General features: G+C 44.7%; 3 protein-coding genes across 4 annotated transcripts; 2 read left to right on the forward strand and 1 right to left on the reverse strand.

The window, feature by feature from the left end:
• Nucleotides 1-739: 739 nt before the first annotated feature.
• Nucleotides 740-4,591, reverse strand: LOC114426967 (sex comb on midleg-like protein 4). Of its 2 annotated transcripts, none has more exons than XM_028394630.1 (8): nt 4,524-4,591; nt 3,428-3,664; nt 3,030-3,159; nt 2,714-2,914; nt 2,389-2,550; nt 2,075-2,296; nt 1,742-1,890; nt 740-1,670 (listed from the first exon to the last, which is right to left on the reverse strand). In XM_028394630.1, the coding sequence occupies exons 1-8, from the start codon at nt 4,524-4,526 to the stop codon at nt 1,545-1,547; spliced, it is 1,230 nt and encodes a 409-aa protein (XP_028250431.1). In that variant the 5' UTR covers nt 4,527-4,591; the 3' UTR covers nt 740-1,544. The 2 variants fall into 2 exon arrangements, with proteins under 2 accessions (XP_028250431.1, XP_028250432.1); XM_028394631.1 differs by lacking the exon at nt 4,524-4,591 and adding an exon at nt 4,064-4,230.
• Nucleotides 4,592-5,611: 1,020 nt separating this feature from the next.
• On the forward strand, nt 5,612-10,203 carry afg1la (AFG1 like ATPase a). Its single transcript, XM_028394626.1, has 13 exons — nt 5,612-5,746; nt 6,012-6,220; nt 6,310-6,361; nt 6,449-6,550; nt 6,878-7,008; nt 7,102-7,201; nt 7,363-7,421; nt 7,494-7,576; nt 7,660-7,730; nt 7,821-7,921; nt 8,285-8,425; nt 8,500-8,610; nt 9,257-10,203. The coding sequence occupies exons 1-13, from the start codon at nt 5,620-5,622 to the stop codon at nt 9,392-9,394; spliced, it is 1,425 nt and encodes a 474-aa protein (XP_028250427.1). The 5' UTR covers nt 5,612-5,619; the 3' UTR covers nt 9,395-10,203.
• Nucleotides 10,204-11,519: 1,316 nt separating this feature from the next.
• On the forward strand, nt 11,520-19,134 carry foxo3a (forkhead box O3A). Its single transcript, XM_028394622.1, has 2 exons — nt 11,520-12,101; nt 15,453-19,134. The coding sequence occupies exons 1-2, from the start codon at nt 11,520-11,522 to the stop codon at nt 16,725-16,727; spliced, it is 1,857 nt and encodes a 618-aa protein (XP_028250423.1). The 3' UTR covers nt 16,728-19,134.
• The last annotated feature ends 647 nt before the right edge of the window (nt 19,135-19,781 follow it).

Here is a 19,781-nt window from a genome sequence, read left to right on the forward strand (position 1 = left end):
ATAAATAAGTCCACTCGTAAATTAGATGAATTCTTAATTTAATACTCACATACAATACAGCATACACATAAGGTTTCCTTTACATCTCACAAACACAAAAGCAAACAGTTAAATACGTCGATAACTTTTAGCACCAGCGCAGAGCTCCGATACGCTCTCTAAAACTCTTTTTCATAGTGATTTTCAAAATAAAACACCTCAGTTTTGATCTCACTATAGCATGGCTTACATGTAATATCCTTACAGCAGCATTCACTTACAAAGGTTAATCGATTAAAAAAGGATGCATACTGTACGCCAAAAGTGGCATACAAAAGCAATATTATATTATATACCATTTACATTTGACCGTTTTGTAATATCTAATTGTTTCCTGTCTTTTGACGACTTCTGTATCAACACTGATGCTTAATAAAAACATATGAAATAAGAAAATGTTCAAAGAGGCGATGCAGATTACTGGCGTGTAACAATCTTGCATATTAAAACATAAATATATCACGTTCACGATGCTCTCGCTTTTCTTTATATACTGTTTATTTACAGGAGAGCTAATGTAGGCTAATGTTCTGTTTCGTTAGGTTATACTGCTTTAAATATTAAAATTATAATAGAAAAAGATGACAAATTCAAATGGGAACATTACTTTTTTTTCCTTAAACAGTAATGTGAAAAAATAGTATCAAAATGATTTTCTAAATCTCTCGATCGAAAAGCAATGCTGTATTTAAATGCACCGTTTGTCAGCACAGTTATAGATATGTTTTTTTTAATGTTAGGTAAACAAGATCGTATAGTGAGAACATGTGAGTTTTTAAGGTATAAAGTGTTTTCTCTCATACATTTCTCGTCATGAGTGGCCTTCTGTTACTGATTACACTGATGTTTATGAAGGATGCGCTCCACAATTTGGAGGTTTTAGTTCAAAATCTGTGCCCAAAGTAAAGATGAAGATGTGATTATCACTACCTGACATCATGGAAATCTCTCATAAAATGTATGAGGTGAATCAAAGTGATGAGTCTGTGAGCCAATGGGAAGAAAGGAAGGGCTGTACAGTTGCTCTTGGTTGCTCCGGGTGGGTCCACGAGGCTGAACAGACAATAGTTTAGCTGTCGGATGTTTAGGTTCTTTGTCCATGTGTGCTTATACAGCAGAAACAATTGTTGTAGTAGTAACAGTAGTAGCTGTTGAACAAAGGGTTGGTGGAGACCAGAAAGACAGTCAATACTTAAAAGAAGTGATGTTATGTAGCTTGCTTTACTGCCCTCTAGTGGCAAAAAAGATCATAACCTGCCAGTTCATGCGAAGTGTCACCGTCTTGGCGACTTAGCCTAACTCAATAACTGATCCAAAAAAAGGTGGCTCATATATGGGGCAGCCTCAAGTGGACATTTAAGGAACTGCACTTCCCTTTTTTATTACCCTTAATTTCAGAATTACAACTGTGATGTGTTGGAGACACTCCAGTGCTTTCTTCCCATTGGCTCATTGACCTGTGGTCCGCAGATGTTCTTCTGGATGTAATGGAGGAACTACAGTTTTCAGAACTTAGTCTGCTTTAGTTTGTCGATGTGGTAGCAAAGCTTCAAGGCTGGCCCCAGCTTCAGTCCGAGGTACTTCATGATCATGTCACTCTTCAGGAGCAACAAAGCGTTTCCGTCGATCTCCTGAGGAAAGCAGCATGTGAGAAATGAAGGTTCGCTTCTGCTGCATGTTGACAAAAAACAGACAGACTTACATGTTTCCTGAAGACGTCTGCATGAGGCCCGAGAGCGTGGGGATCCGCATCCCTGATGAACCAGACTACATCCTCCACAGACCAGGTGGATGGGTCCTTGTTGGGTGGAGCTTTGGACTCCTGGGATTCTGGAGATGCATTATAGCCACCTGGAATACCAAGAAAAGGACAGTAGCTTTAGTTTCGGGGGAAAAAACAAGCAGAGGCATCCCTGCAGTGTCCATGACCATTTTGTAGTAGCGAAGTGAGTGGAGTCAAGTTGGAAAGTCTTCTACTGTCAGTGCAAACTTCGTGCTGTAGTTCAGAGTTTGTTGGCCTTTGGGGGGCTCTCACCTGTCCTGTTGTTCTCTGGGAACGTGTTTGGGCTGGTGGACGACTGCCTGCACATGCTCATGGAGGCCGAGCCGTTGGAGAACTGCTGTGATGATCGAAAACCGTAGGACTTTGGAGAGTAGGACGAGCTTATAGAGCTGAAAGCAGAATCGCCGGGGTCGACTGAGTAGCGCTTACCATCTGACTGGTCTAAGTGGTAGTCCTCGGCCATGGATGTTTCTGCTACAGAAAAGCAACGAGACGTTATTGGTGACAAAAAAAAACATATCCAGAATTTGTTAATGTGTGTTAATGGCGGAAAGGTTTTGATGTACCATCTGAGTGGTAGGAGCCACCACTGTGCTGGGTAATGGGCTGATCACTGAAGAGGTTTTCACAGTGCAAGCTGCGACAGAGTTTCTTCAGAAAGCGAAGCACATAGTCGATGCTGTTCACCACAGGGAGGCTCAGAAGATGCTGTTTCCCATCAAACGTGGCTGCGAGAGCAAAACAGGGAACCATTCAAAATGCAGCTTCCTCCAAATCAAACTGTTAGAATAATATCATGACTTGTTCTGAGAACCACCTCATGGAAAAGTGTTAAAGAAGCTATTAAAAACAAGCAGAGAAGAACACCTGAGTGCGGTCTTGGTACAACACCTGATATTTTTTCTCCTCCGTAACCTTGCGTGAGGAGCGTGAACACTGTTTTCTGCTGGAAGGCGCTGTCGATGCAGCCTTGGACGGCCTGCTGCAGCACCACAGAGGGCCGGTCGGGGCCAAAGTGATCAGGGAGCTGCTGGATCTTCTTCCTGTCCAGGTTGGGGCCGGTGTTGGCCTGCTTGTTGATGTAGATACAGACTGAAACCACAGGAAGGAGAGAGAAGGTGACCTTTATAGCGAGTGCAAAGTGAACAAAAAAAAAAAGAAAAAGAAAACCCACACCATTAATCCATCTTGTGTTTTTGTAACCTACCTGTGAGCACCTGGGGTGTGGCAGAGTGAGGGATGGTGGCAGCATCCTGAGGAATGGAGCTCATATCGGGCTCGGGGGTGCTGCTAGGTGGAGAAATAGCCAGTGGTGTCATCACCATCCTGGGTTTGAGCTGCAGGAGAAGGAGTTTTACAGTTGTAGTGTTTGTCAGAGATAGATGGAGGAAGATAATACAGCACTGCAGCTTTTAAATCTCAATCTTAAATCTTAAATCTTAAGTCATAAAAAATAATTCAACTCTTTCTCTTGTTTCCCACAAAATCTGAAGAGCATGGAGCCTGTATGTCTGTCTGTCTGTGTACACATGCATTTTTAAACACACTGCAGCCACCTCTCATCCCCCTCTTGTCTCTCCCACCCTCCCCTTTCATCTGGCTGACCTTGAAGCCCGGCTTTCTCCCCCTTTTCTTCGGCACTTTGAGCGGAGGGAGCGAATCAGGATAACTGTTAGGAAAATCCATCTTGGCGACATTGCGGAGTGGGGGTCTCCCTCTCTTCCTGCCCGGTATCTTCCCCGACTGGCTGGGGATGAAAGAGGGAGCCACTGCAGCTGATTGCATCTCACTGTTGTTGCTGTCTGACTTCTGTGCCGTTGCTGCAGGTACACTCATTTGGAGCTGTAGACAAAGGGAAACAAGCACTGAGCTTCAAGCAAGATACACATTGAAAGGCACATGCACTTTACTTTACACATTAATCCTCCTCCTCCTCCTCCTCCTCCTTCTCCTCAGCTACATCCTAGAGAGCAGCATTAGCATCAATTTAGAGCCGACGTACAGGAAGCAGAGATGCACAACAGCAACATCCAAACACTGCAGAATACTGAAGCTGAGCTATGCGGTGAGCGGAGCAGCATTTAGCAGAACCCCATGGTAGTCAAACAGCACACAAAAGGCAGCCATGCATGAACCGTGGAGGAAACAGCACCTCCATCCTGCACTGATAACACACCAATAAACCTGATAGAGAGAGAGAGAGAGAGAGAGAGAGAGAGAGAGAGCGGGGGTGACTATTACCTGCTGTCTTCTATTGTGAAAGCCCAAGAGCCAAGCCCCTTTTGTTTTAAATCCCAGGAGCCTAAAGGCGACTATAAAGCTAAATCCCTCACAATGCAGGAAAAGCCATCTTCTGCTTGTTGTGTGGGGCTTGTTTTTCCTTGTGTCCTCTTTTGGTTAACACACTACCACCAGCACCGCTGCCGTAGCCGCTGCTGCTGCTCGGCACACAGGCTGCAGACATCTCATTAGACTAATGCATTCAGCAGTGGCAGAGGGAGGGGGAAATTGACTTCACCATGGCTACCCAGCTATGAATTACCATTATGATGACAGCTTCCACCCTCATCTTTAAAAAGAAAGCATCATGCAGCAACAGCACCGGAAGCAAGAGGTGATTTATACCTCCAGGATTTATCTTATTTTAAGCAGATCAAAGAAGAGAGTGTAAACAAACAATAACCAGTCAGTAGACACTCACCATCCAAAACAGATGTGGAGATGTGGAGGATCCTGCTTCCAGTAGCAGCGCACAGACGGATTCCAGTGTAATACTGTATGTGTGTGTGTGTGTGTGTGTGTGTGTACAACGGAGTCAGACAGACAGCGAGTGACAGTATGTGTGTGTGTGCATTATAGAGAGAGGGGGGAGAGCTCCTCTGTTGTCATGGCAACAAGCCTGTAAGCCCTGTAACACCCTGACAGTTGTCTGCCATGTTTTGTCCTGGCTCAATGCTGTGGACGTATAATTAGACCGAAGCAGAGTTTCTGCTGTTAATTATGATGACAAAGAATAAGTGTAATGTTTCCATATTATGTTTAGATCCTCAGTGATTATAGTGGATGATTTGATCGGTTTGTTGATTAGTGTTTGACCACTATTACAATCATGGAACGATCATTTCTGTCTGAATAAAATATCCTTTGCTGGCTGCAGCTGTCCAAATGTTTCATGCATGATAGCAAACTAAGGATATATTTAATATATAACATTTTATTGGAAAAACAAGACAGAAAATTCAAAATAATCAAAAAGAATCTGCATTTTTAAAGTGATATTACCCTATATAATAGCAAGTAATTTTTTTCAATTCAATTTTAAACATCTGTTCTCTTATACCAAGTTAAATAGACAAATACTTTATTTATTATTAAAATATTTATTTATTTATTTGTTTATGTGCTTTTAATATTTTGTTTTATGTATAGTTGTTTATTTTAATATATTGTTATATTGTTAAATTAGCTTCTAATATTATATTATATTATATTATATTATATTATATTATATTATATTATATTATATTATATTATATTATATTATATTATATTATATTATATTATATTATATTATATTATATTATATTATATTTATTTTATAGGCCTATTAAATTGGTTCCGTTTTACTTTGGCTGTTTATTCATTACTATATTTATTGGTATGAACGCTGTATGTTTACAACAGTAATGATTTCAGCCAATAAATGATCTGTCGCCCTCTGCTGGCTAAGATGAATCAATGCTTCCGTTTGTCACGTGTATACTAATAAAGTTATGTTGACAACGCTAGAAACCAAGATGGCGGCGTGCATACCGCTGTCTTTAAAGATGTCACCCTCAGCTTCAGCGGGGTTTAGGTGTCTTCTGAAGGAGCAGTATTCATCGGGGAAGCTTCTTAAGTCTTTGACAGACTTCTGCAGACGAGGTGAGGTGTGTTTGAAAGTATATTTAAAGTATGAAAAGTGTTTGTCCGTTAATCTAACCTGGGTTTTCACTGAGGAGTCAACCCAACCTCACCTTTACACTAACACGTTCTGCAAGTATAAACTGTTCTTAAAACAACTTGCTAGTATTGCTACAGTTTGTTAGCTTGTGTACAAAATGTTCTGTAAACTAAAGTCGCGGTGGGACGTAAAGTTAGCACAAAGGAGCTAATACTGTCACTCTACGTGTTGTTAACGATCACACAGCGTACTCGGTGAAAGCCAAGCAGGCAGAGGAGGAGGGGAATGGCTTCAGTGCTGCCGGGTTCAGCGGCCCTTTGGATCACTACAACGGCCTGATCAGAGACGGGACCCTGCGGGAGGATGAGCACCAGAAGACAGTGCTGCAGACACTAGATCAGCTGCACAAAACTCTGAGAGGATACAGCAACACGCCGACATCCATCTTCTCCAAGGTGGAGGCACACAAACCCTTTTTTAACTGATGTTGTCCTGACAATTTTCAACATATCTTCCTTTCTAATTTTTCATCTGTCCCTTTCAGTTTTTCTCCAAACCGAAGCCACCAAATGGCTACTACATCTACGGCGACGTTGGTAAAAGAAACATCCACAGAACTGTCCGTCTGACTGTGATTGTATTTTTGATTTGTCACTAATTTAAATAATCTTTCTTTTTCTCAGGCACGGGGAAAACTATGGTGATGGACATGTTTTATAATTATGTGGAGACAGAAAAGAAAAAGAGGGTTCACTTCCACGGCTTCATGTTAGACGTTCATAAAAGTGAGTACAATTAAAAGTGAAGCGATGCACTTTGCTCTTTGGACCTCTGTCTGCTTCTGGTAGCAGCCACTTGGTGGCAGATAAAGCACAAATGCATGCATGAATAAATAAATGACTTGGTTGAGGAATCCATGAGTCTGCAGCAATTAAATTTGAATAATTCCTCATTTCCACTCTAAACATGTTTTGTAGCATTAGTCATTTATTCATCATTAATTCAGGTCATTAAATCTGTGAGAAAGCCATACATCTATGACACTTTGCAGCCTTGTTAATATTTTAGGGTCTGAAGTTAAATGTTAAAATCATCCTCTTTTCTGTCTTCAGGGATCCACCGGCTAAAACAGAGCATGCCGAAAAGGAAAGCGGGAAAAATGGCCAAATCCTACGACCCCATCGCTCCTGTTGCCGAGGAGATCAGTGAGGAGGCTTGTCTGCTGTGCTTTGATGAGTTTCAGGTAATTTAAGAGATCTGTCACTCACAGTAGTTATCTCCTGTGCCATGTAATGGCAGCAGTCCACAGGTGATGCAGTTCTGACGTGTATTCCAGGTCACTGATATTGCAGACGCCATGATTCTGAAGCAGCTCTTTGAGAATCTGTTTCTGAACGGTGTTGTTGTTGTGGCCACTTCGAATCGCCCCCCTGAAGGTAAATGAAGTCTGTGCACACAACACGTTTGGGAGCAGTTTAGATCTCAAACTAGCTGAGCTGCTTTTCCAGCAATAATGAATCAAAAAATATTTGATGTATTTCCGGCAAAGAAAACGTTCATTTAACTCATCATTTAAAAACTTCTCTTCTTCCCGCAGACTTGTACAAAAATGGGCTGCAGAGAGTCAACTTTGTGCCTTTTATTGCCGTATTACAGGTAAATAAACAAATTAAGCTCGTCTGCTGTTGCTTGTATGTGTGACACTAACGGTTTGGACCTCCCCTGCAGAAATATTGCCAAACCATTCGCCTTGATTCGGGGATAGACTACCGCAGACGGAACAGACCGTTAGCTGGAAAACTCTACTTTCTGTAAGAAATGCTGGCTGTAAACCTAATGGTAAAAATCTGCTCTGGATTTTTGCTTTGGAGTTTCTCTGTGACTCTTATCACAGGTCCAGTGAGCCTGATGTGGAAGCGACACTTGATAAAACGTTTGATGAACTGGCTTTTAAACAGAATGACAGTAAGTTCATGTTTCACCCAAAGCTAATGTGAGATTTTGTTGATTTTTTTTTTCCCCCTCTAGTTTACTGTGTTGTTTTTCCTCCTAAAGTAACACGACCGAGAGTTATGAACGTCCACAACAGGAAGGTCCGTCTGAACAAAGCGTGTGGGACCATCGCAGACTGTACGTTTGAGGAGCTGTGTGACAGAGTAAGTCCCATTTTAAACATGTGTTGATTTGAGTTGAGCAGCTCTAAGACGTGCTACAGTCTGATTTCAATGGATATCTTGGTGTGTTTTTGAAAGTGGCATGCTCCACTTTTCCTGCAGTATTATATATACATCATAAATACATAAAGAACACATAAAATTTCATTTTATACAGTTTCCTCAGAATTTTCCAAACAATGTTGCATTAAATGGTTAAATTACAGGCTCACATTTAGGGCCGAATCAATCAAAAGAAACACACAAGCACACCTGATTTAGTGAAAACACATTTATGACCAGCGTGTGGTGGGATTTGGCAGATTTTGGTTTCTTGCTCAACATGTGTTCAAATGTCCGGTTTAGCCTTTAGGTGCCAGTGACTACCTGGAGATATCCAGACTGTTTGACACAGTCTTCATTCGACACATTCCTCAGCTGACGCTCAACAAAAAAACTCAAGCCAGGCGGCTCATAACGCTTGTGGACGCACTCTATGACCATAAGGTACTCTGCACCCATTCGTCTGACTGAAGCACCGGACTCTTGAGGGTTAAATGATAAATCGTATTTTGATTCAGGTGCGGGTGGTGATTCTTGCTGACGAGCCGCTGGAGGACATTTTTGTGCACGATTTCGACCACAGCCACGACGAGAGCCATATTCTGATGGACGATCTCGGGCTGAAACGGGTAAGAGGTGCAGCTGCTGGGTTTTTATTTTCAGTAGAGTCTTTCAAAGCATTGACTTTTCATTCAAGCTGCAGAAAGTCTGCTCACTCCTCAGTGATGCATTTGTTGTATCATTTCCTGTTTTCTTTAAAGGTCGGGTAGGAGATTTCATTCTGATGCACTTTTTGTTAAATTAGTGTAACTTCTCTTTACAATCTGATAGCAACCAATTAGTTCAGCAGTTTCCCATTAAAACGAAGAATATGAATGATCTGTGGAAGCTATGAAACACTAAAAACATCAGCCAATCCTCCGGGTGGACCCTGCGCGGAGTATTAGCTGGTTGTCACTCTCTTCCTGCTCTGTGCGCACCAGAGAGGTACGTGCATGATGGCCGAAGTCACAGACCGCAGCTCGTCTTCAGGTGATGTGCGTCCATGTGATTGGAGGCGTGGCCTCGGGCTGAGCTCCAAAAGAAAGGGGCGTGTGTTTACTTTCAGAATCTGACTCTCACTGAGTTCTCAAAGTCTCCTACCCTACCTTTAAGACCAGACAGAAATATGAAACATGCATTGAAACCAACACAATAAAGACGTGAGAAAAGTCCTCTCATGTATCTACAGTGACTGTATGTTTGTTATAAGTTGTAATCTTTGCACTCTGACAGGAGGAAGCCAGCAGTCTGTCCATCTTCAGTGGAGAGGAAGAAAGATTTGCCTTCCAGAGGACACTTTCCCGCCTCACAGAGATGCAGACTGAAGAGTATTGGTTAGAAGGCGACAGAAGCACAAAGAAACAGGTGTAACACTGGAAAACTCTGCAGTGTTACCCAACCTCCACAAACTGCACTCCTCCCTGCCAAAAACAGTTCAGACTGAACACTACTCCTACTCAACTCACCCAGAGCAAACACAGCGGGACCGCTCGGCAGCATGTGTGCTAAAGTCGTACAGACAGTATTTATTATTATTATTATCTTAAAATCTTTTATCATTTTATTGCAACATGGCACTTTACAGATCATTTTGAAGATGAACTCCGGGGGCGTGGTGCTGCTTTTAGCTCTGTGTTATTTTGAGGTCCAACTTTTACATTGTAGAACTGTGGGAAATCAGCCGGACGACGTCTGGAGACAGAACCCAGGCGGACTTTTATGAAGATTTAAGGGACAGTTTAATCTCATCTCCTCTGAGATATGCATCGGCTTAAAGAAAAATGAGTTGTATATGATGCTGACATCAGTCTGAAATACATTTGGGAGCAGATCAGTGTGTTTGAGTGGATTTATGTGGGATCCGCTTGTAAAATGTCTGAACATCAATGTTTTCCTGATAAAAGGAAACATAAAACACGTCTAATACACCAAACTTCAGGGGACGGCGCTCTTCATGTAGCGCTGTTGGTTGATGTTTAACTGGTCTCGCTCTTTTCTTTTAGCACAGTAATACACACAGGTCTGCACCAACAGAAGCAGCACTGTGTGGGAAGTGAAAGTGAGAAAAAAAACTTTTATCTCCTGCTCAAACAAAAGAGTTTCTGCTCCAAACAAAGGGCTGGTGCTGCTCTTACTTATTTGTTTTGTGGGATTTGTGGTTATTTTGGGGGGCAGGAGGTAAAAAATGAAAAGGTCATTTTTCTTAAACTGCATAACAGATTTAAAATGAGCTTCTTTAAGCAGCAGCTGTGTCAGTGAGGGAAACAACAACATTATATCTGCAGCTGTTTATGGTCACATGGAGACTAAACAGTAAACAGTAGAAATGTTCCCTCTGCAGCTCAAGTTTAGGACTTTATCTTTAAAATCTGTGCAGCTGACATTGTTCGATTTTTGATGTAAAGGGTTAAAACATGAACTTTCACTGATGTTTACGTCCCTGCATGGTTTCACAAATTCAAACATAAATTATTTGTAGCACATTTAATGACTAAGAAATACGGTTAATAGTACATTTAATTTAATTTAACACTTAAAGGTATTTTGTGTGATTTGTTTTATTTAGATAAACATCCTCATGTTTATTTTGTTTTAGTGTTACTGGGCTGCGCCGGGGCCTCTCCTGCGGTCACATAAAGGTGATGATGTCAGAGTCCCGCGGACATCTCCACACTGTCCCTTTAATTTCCGTGCGTGTGTGTGTGTGTGTGTGTGTGTGTTTTCTCTTATCGGGGCGTTTGCGCCAACCGCAGCAGCAGCAGATTGAATGAAGAGTGTCTGCAGGCTGCCGCTGGCCACACGGAGGACGCCGTGCTGGCTCGCTCATGATGCCAGAGATGTGCAGCCAGAGTGCATCATTATTTTTTCAGCTCTTCTTAAGAGAGCGGATTTGAAGCTCGCCACGTTTGTCCAGCAGCCCTCTTCTTTAAGACGCCGCGGGGCCCTGAGGAAGCCTCCCCTGCGCCTCCTCCTCTCCGCCTTGATGGTATCTGGCCAGCAGCGCAGCGCTCAGGCGGCTGGCAGCTCTGTGCACGAGTGATTAAGAACTTGTAGTGGTGCTGGTGGTGGTGGAGGTGGGGGGAAGGAAATGGTCAAGATGGCAGCTGTGTGCGGGGAGATGAAGCTGATGTGGAGGCATTAGATGTGCTGTGCTTCTTTTGTCATGCTGGGTCGCGGCGCAGGACGCGGGCGCTCGTGAAGGAACGCCGTCTGGATTCCTCCAAGACTCCGCGGACTCTCCGCGTCTCTCGCTGCACGTTTCAGCTGGATTGTGGTACATGTTGGCCCAGGGTGTGGGCTGTGCACGACGGAAGGAGATGTTTTGTTAACGCTGGTCAGTCAGCGGATAGACGGATAGACGGAGGACGGACACGTGCTGCGGCCACGACATCTGCACACCGCGCATAGTAAATAAACGGCCCGAGACGTCTGCACGCACCATTGATGGAATGCGACCTGAGTGATTTTATAACCCTTTGTGCAGCGAGCGATTAACATGGCTGAGGCACCGCGCAACGGCAACGAGCCTCCCTCCTTAAACGTGGAGATAGATCCGGATTTCGAGCCCCAGAAGCGGCCGCGATCCTGCACTTGGCCGCTTCCCCGTCCGGAGTCTGGTGCGGGCAAGCCCGGGGCAAATGACACTGACGTAATCCCTGAAGAAGAGGATGATGATGAGGGTGGGAGCACGGGGAGCGGCGCTTCTGCACAGAAAGCCAGCGGCGGTGTGGTTACAGCCCGGGAGCAGAGCAGCAACAGCGGCGGCAGCAGCAGCTCCGTCTCTCCGCCCGTGGAGGTCCAGCGCGGTCCATGCAAAGAGGAGGCCGCCGATGGCTCGCCTTCCTCCGCGCAGACCCCCGCTGCTGCAGCCCTGGGTGGCTCTGCCTCCCAGCAGCTGAGGAAGTCCTCTGCCCGCAGGAATGCCTGGGGCAACTACTCCTATGCAGACCTCATTACCCAAGCCATCGAGAGCTCCCCGGAGAAAAGGCTGACCTTGTCCCAAATCTACGACTGGATGGTGAGGTCTGTGCCATATTTCAAGGACAAAGGCGACAGCAACAGCTCTGCTGGCTGGAAGGTGAGCGGTGACACGCTGCTGCTGTCATCATAACAAAGAGCACACTGTGGTCATGTAAAAGACACACAATGCAGAGATGGAGGAGGTGCACACGAGTTGTTGTTGTTGTTGTTGTCTGCAGCCTACACCACCGTTTGTGTGATATTTTTAGCTTTATGATGAGGCATGTTCAGGTGATAATCAGCAGGGGAATTAGGGAATCATATCTTAATCCAGGCTGCTGTCACATGTGCATCAAATTACAGAAAGTCCAGACTCAGAACAGGCGATGCAAAGTTAATTTCACTTCCAGACAAACTGCTCAGGCTGCAGCACTCTGCAGCTTCTCTGCAGGCTTCTGTTTGATTTTCAGGATTAGTTCAGGGCCTGGACCAAACCAATTCATCTGTCATAGAATCAAGTCTGATGAAAGCTTTGCAGGATTTGGATGTGGGAGTGGGGTGGAGGGTGGAGAGAGAGAGAAATAGGTTTGTAATCCTGCACAACTGTGGATGCAGATTCTCCTCTGAATGAATTACAGTGAAGTCAGGATTGTGCTTTTTTTATCTGGAGTCAGATCATTCAGTGGCTGCACACACACACAGAGGAAGAGGAAAGGGTTAATGTTAAGAGTTTGAGTTTGTGCTGACATGGGCATTTCCTAGGAGATGCTTCTGTAGGCCGTGTGACATTCAGCAGCCAGTGTAAGGCTGGAGGTGGTGGCTGTAAACCTGTCACACATCTGTGCCCGCTTTGTGTCATGACACATTTTCATCCTTGTTTTGGTGTGAATCCGAACTCTGGATGACCACCACCCAGCGGCTCAGCCCTGCCGCCGCCGCCGCTGCTGCTGCTGCTGCTGCTGCTGTGTGCCACGCTGTCTTTTCATGTGGCCTTGGCACACAGAATCAATCAGCTGACTATAAATTATGTAGGTCAATGTGTAGCAGTGAGAGAGAGAGAAGCTCAGTGTTTCTCTTTGGATCTGGCTCTCTGGCTGAACTGGCAGCGCTCCAGTCCCCCCTCCTCCACCACCACCACCACCACCTCCTCCTCCTCCTCCTCCACCACCACCACCACACTCTCCTCTCCTGCTCACAGAACAAGGCTTTGCTCAAAGGGTGCTGCTGCACTGCTGTGGCTGTGTGGGGGGAGGGGAAGGCAGGAGTTTGCCCTTTGTGATTTATCTTTTTTAAACGCAGCATGGCTCATACTGTACGTACCTGTGCAGCTGCATAGATACCCACAAGTACAGGAGGGGGAGGAGAGGAGAGGAGGGGAGTAAGGGAGCTCTGGCTTTAATGCTTTGGTCATTTTTCAGGTTGTATATCTGCTTGCTGTAATATAATACAACCCCATACAACAACACGGTGATTTACAGCCTCATAAAATGACCACAGAGCTGAATCAGAGCAGCTGCAGCCAAAACTGAAGCATCACAAAGGTTTATTTATCTGCTGTGTTGGATTGCATTAGACTGAACTGGACAGGTGTTGTTATTGTGCTCTCTGCCTGTAGCTGATAGGATGTGATGCATGTCCAAACATTGATCACCAGAGATATGATATTTAATAACTGCAGAGAGCCTTTCCTGTTGTTAAGAACGTTAACACAGAGCAGCTATGCTAGCAGCTTCTGGCACTTTACTGCTGACGTCTGTTTTTATATTCCTCATAACATCGTGCAATATTCTGCAGTCATTACGGATGCATTATTGTCACCTGCTAGATCAGTATGCAGTGTTTCTGCACCACGGTGTCGGCGGTGCAGGCTTTAAGATAAAGACGGTTACAGGAACCCAGTGCAGTCCGCCTCTGTAATGATGCTGTGTGTAGGCTCCATGCTGATTGGCTGAAAGTTTGGCTCGAGCTGCAGTGGACAAAGCTCAAAAAGCTAAAAGCTTGAATTAAATTGGGGTGAGAGAGTTAATTAGTTGATGTTTTGACTCATGCTTAAATCAGCTTTGCTATGTATTTATAGAGCACATGTGAAATGACAAATGCTGCCTACATCGCTTTATATGGAAGCTAAAATATTTTCGAATAATTAAACCATTTTGTGATGCATAAACTCAGCATGACCTCTAACGGTCGTTTGCCAAATGTGAGCTTAAGGACGATTAGGAAAGCTCATCTGTGTAAATAGCACAGTGTGGCTGGAGATTTGTGCTCAAACTATAGTTATATGGAGACTTTTGTGCGTTTTCAGCCACATTTTCCCTCGTTTTAAACTGATAAACTGAAAATATCCCGTCCAGTCGCAGGTGCAGGCGAAGAGCAAAATCAAAAGCAAACACGGAACAGCTCCCCCTGTGTGTTTTATTAACACCTGCACTGCTGTGGTGACGTTCGGAGCGCGCTCTCTTCATCTTTATGGCATTTTTCATCAAACACAAATCGACGTTATCTGCTTCTAATATTCATTATAAACACAGGTGAGATGGTGATGGACCGGTTCCAGCTGATCCTGCAGGATTTAGTGAAAGTCTCATGAAATCCTAGAGTTTCCTTATTATCTGTCATTCCTCACTCATTGTTAAATAGTTCTCCACACCGGATACAACAAATCTTAGCCTCTTTAGAGTTAAAGAGACTCAGTCAAACCTGACACACCTTCCTGCTTTTTGTCATCTTTTACTGTGTTCCAAACATAGATGATCATATTTTTGATCAGTTTTAAATGGGAAGTTTATGATGATGCGGTGGCTTTTGCTCGCGCTGCCCAAAGAGCAACATGTTTGATTTCTGCTCACACATGCTTTGTTGTTGGAAGAGATGGGAGTGTTTTCTATTTTGACCTGATCCTTTAATTGGCTTGAAGTGGGGGCTTTGCTGGAAGTTTGACGTCTGCGGGTCGTTTCATTCTTCTGTCCTCCACAGCTGCCTGTACAGGAGCCGTTTGCCAACACTGTGTGTGAGAGCTTGTTTAGTGTTTCATTAAGTTTAATCTTCTGAGGGATAGATTTAAATGGGACCTTGGTTTTACCCAAGTTAATTCAGTCTTGAGAGAATTAAGCCGAGGCCTCTCTCGGTGAAGTTGGCCTGTGGGCTACAGAGTTCCTCCTTCTGCTACTGAAGTGTGACAGGGCCGCCTGTGCAGGCTCCAGCTGTTTAATTTTGTACATGGTTGGGAACATCTCCAGGGAAATCCTGTAGACCTGAAATAGGTCACAGTGTGTGTTAGGAGACACTGCAATGCTGGAGTCGTTCACAGGATGTTTTAATAGTTTAGAGTCTCTTATGAGATTAATAGCTCCACAGAAAGACGTGGTTCCCATGTAGACAGTCATTAAAAACACCTGCAATATAAAACCTTTGTACTCCCACTTTATGTTTGTGACCCTAATGCACGTTTCTTCCATTTTTATTTCAGAATTCCATCCGACACAACCTGTCCCTCCACAGCCGCTTTGTGAAAGTCCAGAATGAAGGAACGGGGAAAAGCTCCTGGTGGATGGTCAACCCAGAAGGCGGGAAAGGAGGCAAAGCTCCCCGACGACGGGCTGTTTCCATGGATAACAGCAAGTACATCAAGGGAGCCCGAGGACGTGCCACCAAGAAGAAGGCCTCGCTGCAGGCCGCTCAGGACGGCAGCTCTGAGAGCTCCTCCAGCCTCTCCAAATGGACGGGGAGCCCCACCTCACGCAGCAGCGACGAGCTGGACGCCTGGACAGACTTCCGCTCCCGGACCAATTCCAACGCCAGCACACTCAGCGGCCGTCTGTCCCCGATCCTGGCTAACCTAGAGCTGGACGAGGTGCCAGATGACGACTCGCCCCTGTCTCCCATGCTGTACTCGAGCCCCAGCAGCATGTCTCCGTCCACAGGACCCGCAGGGCTCTCCGACAGCCTGATGGATGATCTTTTAGATAACATCAGCCTGACGGCATCCCAGCAGCCTCCTCCTGGAGAGGAGGACAATGGAGCCAACGCTCAGGAGAGCTCAGTGTTTACCTTCAGCTGCTCAGGAAGCAGTCTGGGTAGCCCCTCTGGCAGCTACGGGCCGAACCCTCTCTTCAGCCCTCCCTCCATCACAAGCCTGCGGCAGTCACCCATGCAGACCATCCAGGAGAACAAGCAGACCACCTTCTCCTGCATCTCACACTTCAGTGACCACCAGAGTCTGCAGGACCTCCTCAGCCTGGACTCCCACAGCCACAGCAACGTCATGCTTACGCAGTCAGACCCTCTGATGTCGCAGGCCAGCACCGCCATCGCACTGCAGAACTCCCGCCGAAACGCCATGCTGCTGCGCAAAGACCACATGCTGGTAAACCACACCAGCGCAGGCCAGGCCCAAAGCTCTTCAGTGCCTGGTTGGCAAGCTGGCTTGTCAACCTCTGACAATGACGCCAGCCTCCCCAACGCCAAGCAGCCGCAGCTGAAGTCTCCCAGTAAGAACGCCTCTATGCAGCTCAGCTCCGGCTTGACTGGCCAGGACCGCTTTCCTGCCGACCTGGACCTCGACGTGTTCAACGGCAGCTTGGAGTGCGACATGGACTCCATCATCCGCAATGAACTGATGGATGCAGACTGCCTGGACCTCAGCTTCGACTCTCGCCTCACCTCCACCCAGAACGCCAACAGGAATTCAGGAAGCTTCTCCAGCTCCAAACAGACATCCCCCCAGAGCTGGGTGCCAAGCTGAGAAGCTGAGTTCAGCATCTTAAAAAAAAAAAGAAGTGGGGAAAATGTAAATTTTTGTCCTGCGTTGTGCAACTAGAGGGAAGAAAGTATGTAAAAGTGTATTTAAGTCGTACTTTTTTCCATCATTTTTAATGTGAGGCATTAAAGCAACACTATGTAACCTTTTTTTTTGCTAAAAAAACAGCGACCTCTGTGGCCACAGGCGGTAATTACAGGAACATGGTGCATTAAATTCTACTTCAGACAGGTCAGGCTCATCAAGTTTTCTGTCTATAGTACCACACTTTTTTGTGTATCACTTTTACAGATGATGAAAGACACTAAACTGCCAAATGGGGTTATCAATATTTAACATATTACCATCTCTTTCATTACGAGACTAACTAAAACAAGGTGTCCCTTGTTGTGAAGATTTAATGTTGTCCAACCTCACCGTTGGACAGTTAATGAGTTAGCCAATAGACAGCGATTGAGTTCGGTACCTCTGATGGGACAAACATGGCCACCATGGGGGAGGCCTGGGTCCAGTCTGGAGTCCCTTCACAGCCTGTACCAACTCTACAGCCCCACCTAATGGGGCGGGCTGAAGAGGCATTTTTCAGTAGTAATGCTACTTTGCTTCATGGGGTTTAGCCACTACATGTGAACGGGTCAGCTGCTGGGTTTCAAACTGATTTGGAGGCAGTGAGTCGAGCTGAAAGCAGCTAATGAAAGATGAGCGCTCGATACAAAACCTGTGCCAGACCCAGTGTTGGGGATGTGGGAATGATAGTGAAGCTGTTTTATTTGAAGGTAAAATAGTTGCATAATGTTGCTTTAAGTTTGGTACTGTATTTTAAGTGTCTGTGGAGGGAGGAAAAAAAAAACAAGAAGCATTCTTTAAAAAGATCAATGCCTGGACGGTGTGAACAGCAGTCGAAGAGACGTGCAGGACGTTTCGGAGAAGCATCAACTCGTGTTAGTCTCAGGGAAACACTCTCATCACACAGTGTGATACATGAAGATGAATTCTGTTTTCACCCTGCTTTCTCTCCTCTTTCACACCCTTTCATACCTAAAACCAACATTTTTGCCAAACCAGCTGTCGGCCTGTTTAGCGCTGGCGGCGTGTTTACAGAAAAAGCTGCAGAGAATGTTACATCATTACGTTCCAAGTGGAGGATACTTGACAAGCTTGGTTCTGTTTTTGTTTGTTTTTTTGTAGCCTAAACCACTTCCTGTTAACAAAAAGCTTTTTTTTCTCCCCCTCCCATTGATGCACCGAGTCACACACCAAATATGGATCTGTAGAATATGTTATGAAGATGTGAACTGCTCTGCATTGTGTGCTTTTTGTATGTAATGATTTTTTATTTAGCAGATTTGACCCTGTGATTTTTGGTGACCTTACTGTGAATTCTGTTCCTTCTGAAGAGGTGCATTACTGAAGTATTGATAATGTTTCTGCTGCAGATCCCATTCACTCCCTCTCTCCGTCCTTCCTCCTTCATCCTCCTCTTCCATTTCCACGTACTGCAATATTGGAAGTCATGCTCTGTATACAGACTTTAGCTCTAGTTGACAACATGTAGGACTACACACACACAGAGGCTCCTCGGCACTCAGTTCCAACATTATGGTGTTAATTCAAAGGAGTTCTTGGTGCTAAATATAAGGATAACAAGGAGTGTCTGCAGATGGAGCCTCTCCTCCTTTTGTTATCAGCACTGTAGCAGGTGCTGTGAGAGGAGGGTGTGTTGTATCTTAGAGCCATTAAAGAAAGAAACCACAGTATTTTAAATATTGCCAAATTTTTTCTGCATTTTAAATAAGTGGAAACGTGAGGATATACAGTGTATAGATGTTAGGAACAAGTGTTATAAGGGCAAAAAAAAAATACATCAGCACAGTTTTTGTAGGAACAGCAGGATGTTGAACTTTTATTTGTTAATTTATTGAAATTTGCTCCTGTTACATGCAATACTCCCATGTGTTATATGTTCATATCTCCTTGTTTGAAGGGGTTATTGATTAGGACCTATTAGATCAATCATAAGAAACATAAAAATTCTGCACAAATGTGCTTCCATATTTTTTTTTCTACATTAATTCTGAGTAAAACTCACTGCCAACTCTCCACATCTTATTTCTTCCTATTGCTCCTACAAATTAAGAGACATCAAGTTGACGTTGCCAGTTGTGATTCCAGTTCTTCTCTTGGTTTTATCAGAGATGGTGCATGTAAATAAAGCTTAAAGAACTGACTGAAAATCTGCAGCTTTCTGTATGTTTTTAATGTATTTCTGTCCCTAGAGGAATCGCACAGCTGCAGACTTTGACTCTGCAGGCACCGTGCAGGTGATTTGCTATTGGATAATCGCATCACGAGCTGAGAACCAATCACACGCTGTATCCAGGAGGAACGGACCTGCTGAGATTAAGAGGAGCAGGAGCTGTGTGAGGTTTGTGCTCATCAGCAGCTGTGAATTCACACGTTCATACTGTATGTTACAAATCACTGTTGGTCTGTGTAGTACATTAAAACACACACACACACACACTGACACACATCATCCCAACAAAAAAGATGATTGCTATGAGTCACTGGCTCCCTCTACAGCTCAAACACAGCCACTGTCTGAGTCCAGATAAAATACAGGAAGTGAAAGAGGAAGTTGGCTGCATGGATGCTGGTCTCCATGGTTACAGCACAACAAATCAGAACAGGGCAGAACTGAGCAGGGTGTATTTTTAGTGTGCGTGTGTGTGTTTTGTATGTTTTTCAGCGGCCCACCATGTGTGACGTGTACAGAGTTTCCACCTCTGTGAAGGTGAAGCAGATGGAAGCAGAGCTGACGCGTCAGCTGTCAGCGCTCAGGACGGAAATCAAGGAGAACGGATTGTCACAGGGAGCAGGGTCGTCCAGCTCTTACAGGTCTGCTGATCCTTCAACCAGGAGCAATGTTCTTTACATGAAAAGGTTTACAAATGTTCCAGCCAGAGACAGATTAAGTTAAGAGAAAAGACAATCAATTATTTGTGCTGCCATAAAAAAATATATTTTGAATGGAATAGA

This window comes from Parambassis ranga, chromosome 22 (assembly GCF_900634625.1).
Source record: "Parambassis ranga chromosome 22, fParRan2.1, whole genome shotgun sequence".
Classification (NCBI taxonomy): domain Eukaryota; kingdom Metazoa; phylum Chordata; class Actinopteri; family Ambassidae; genus Parambassis; species Parambassis ranga.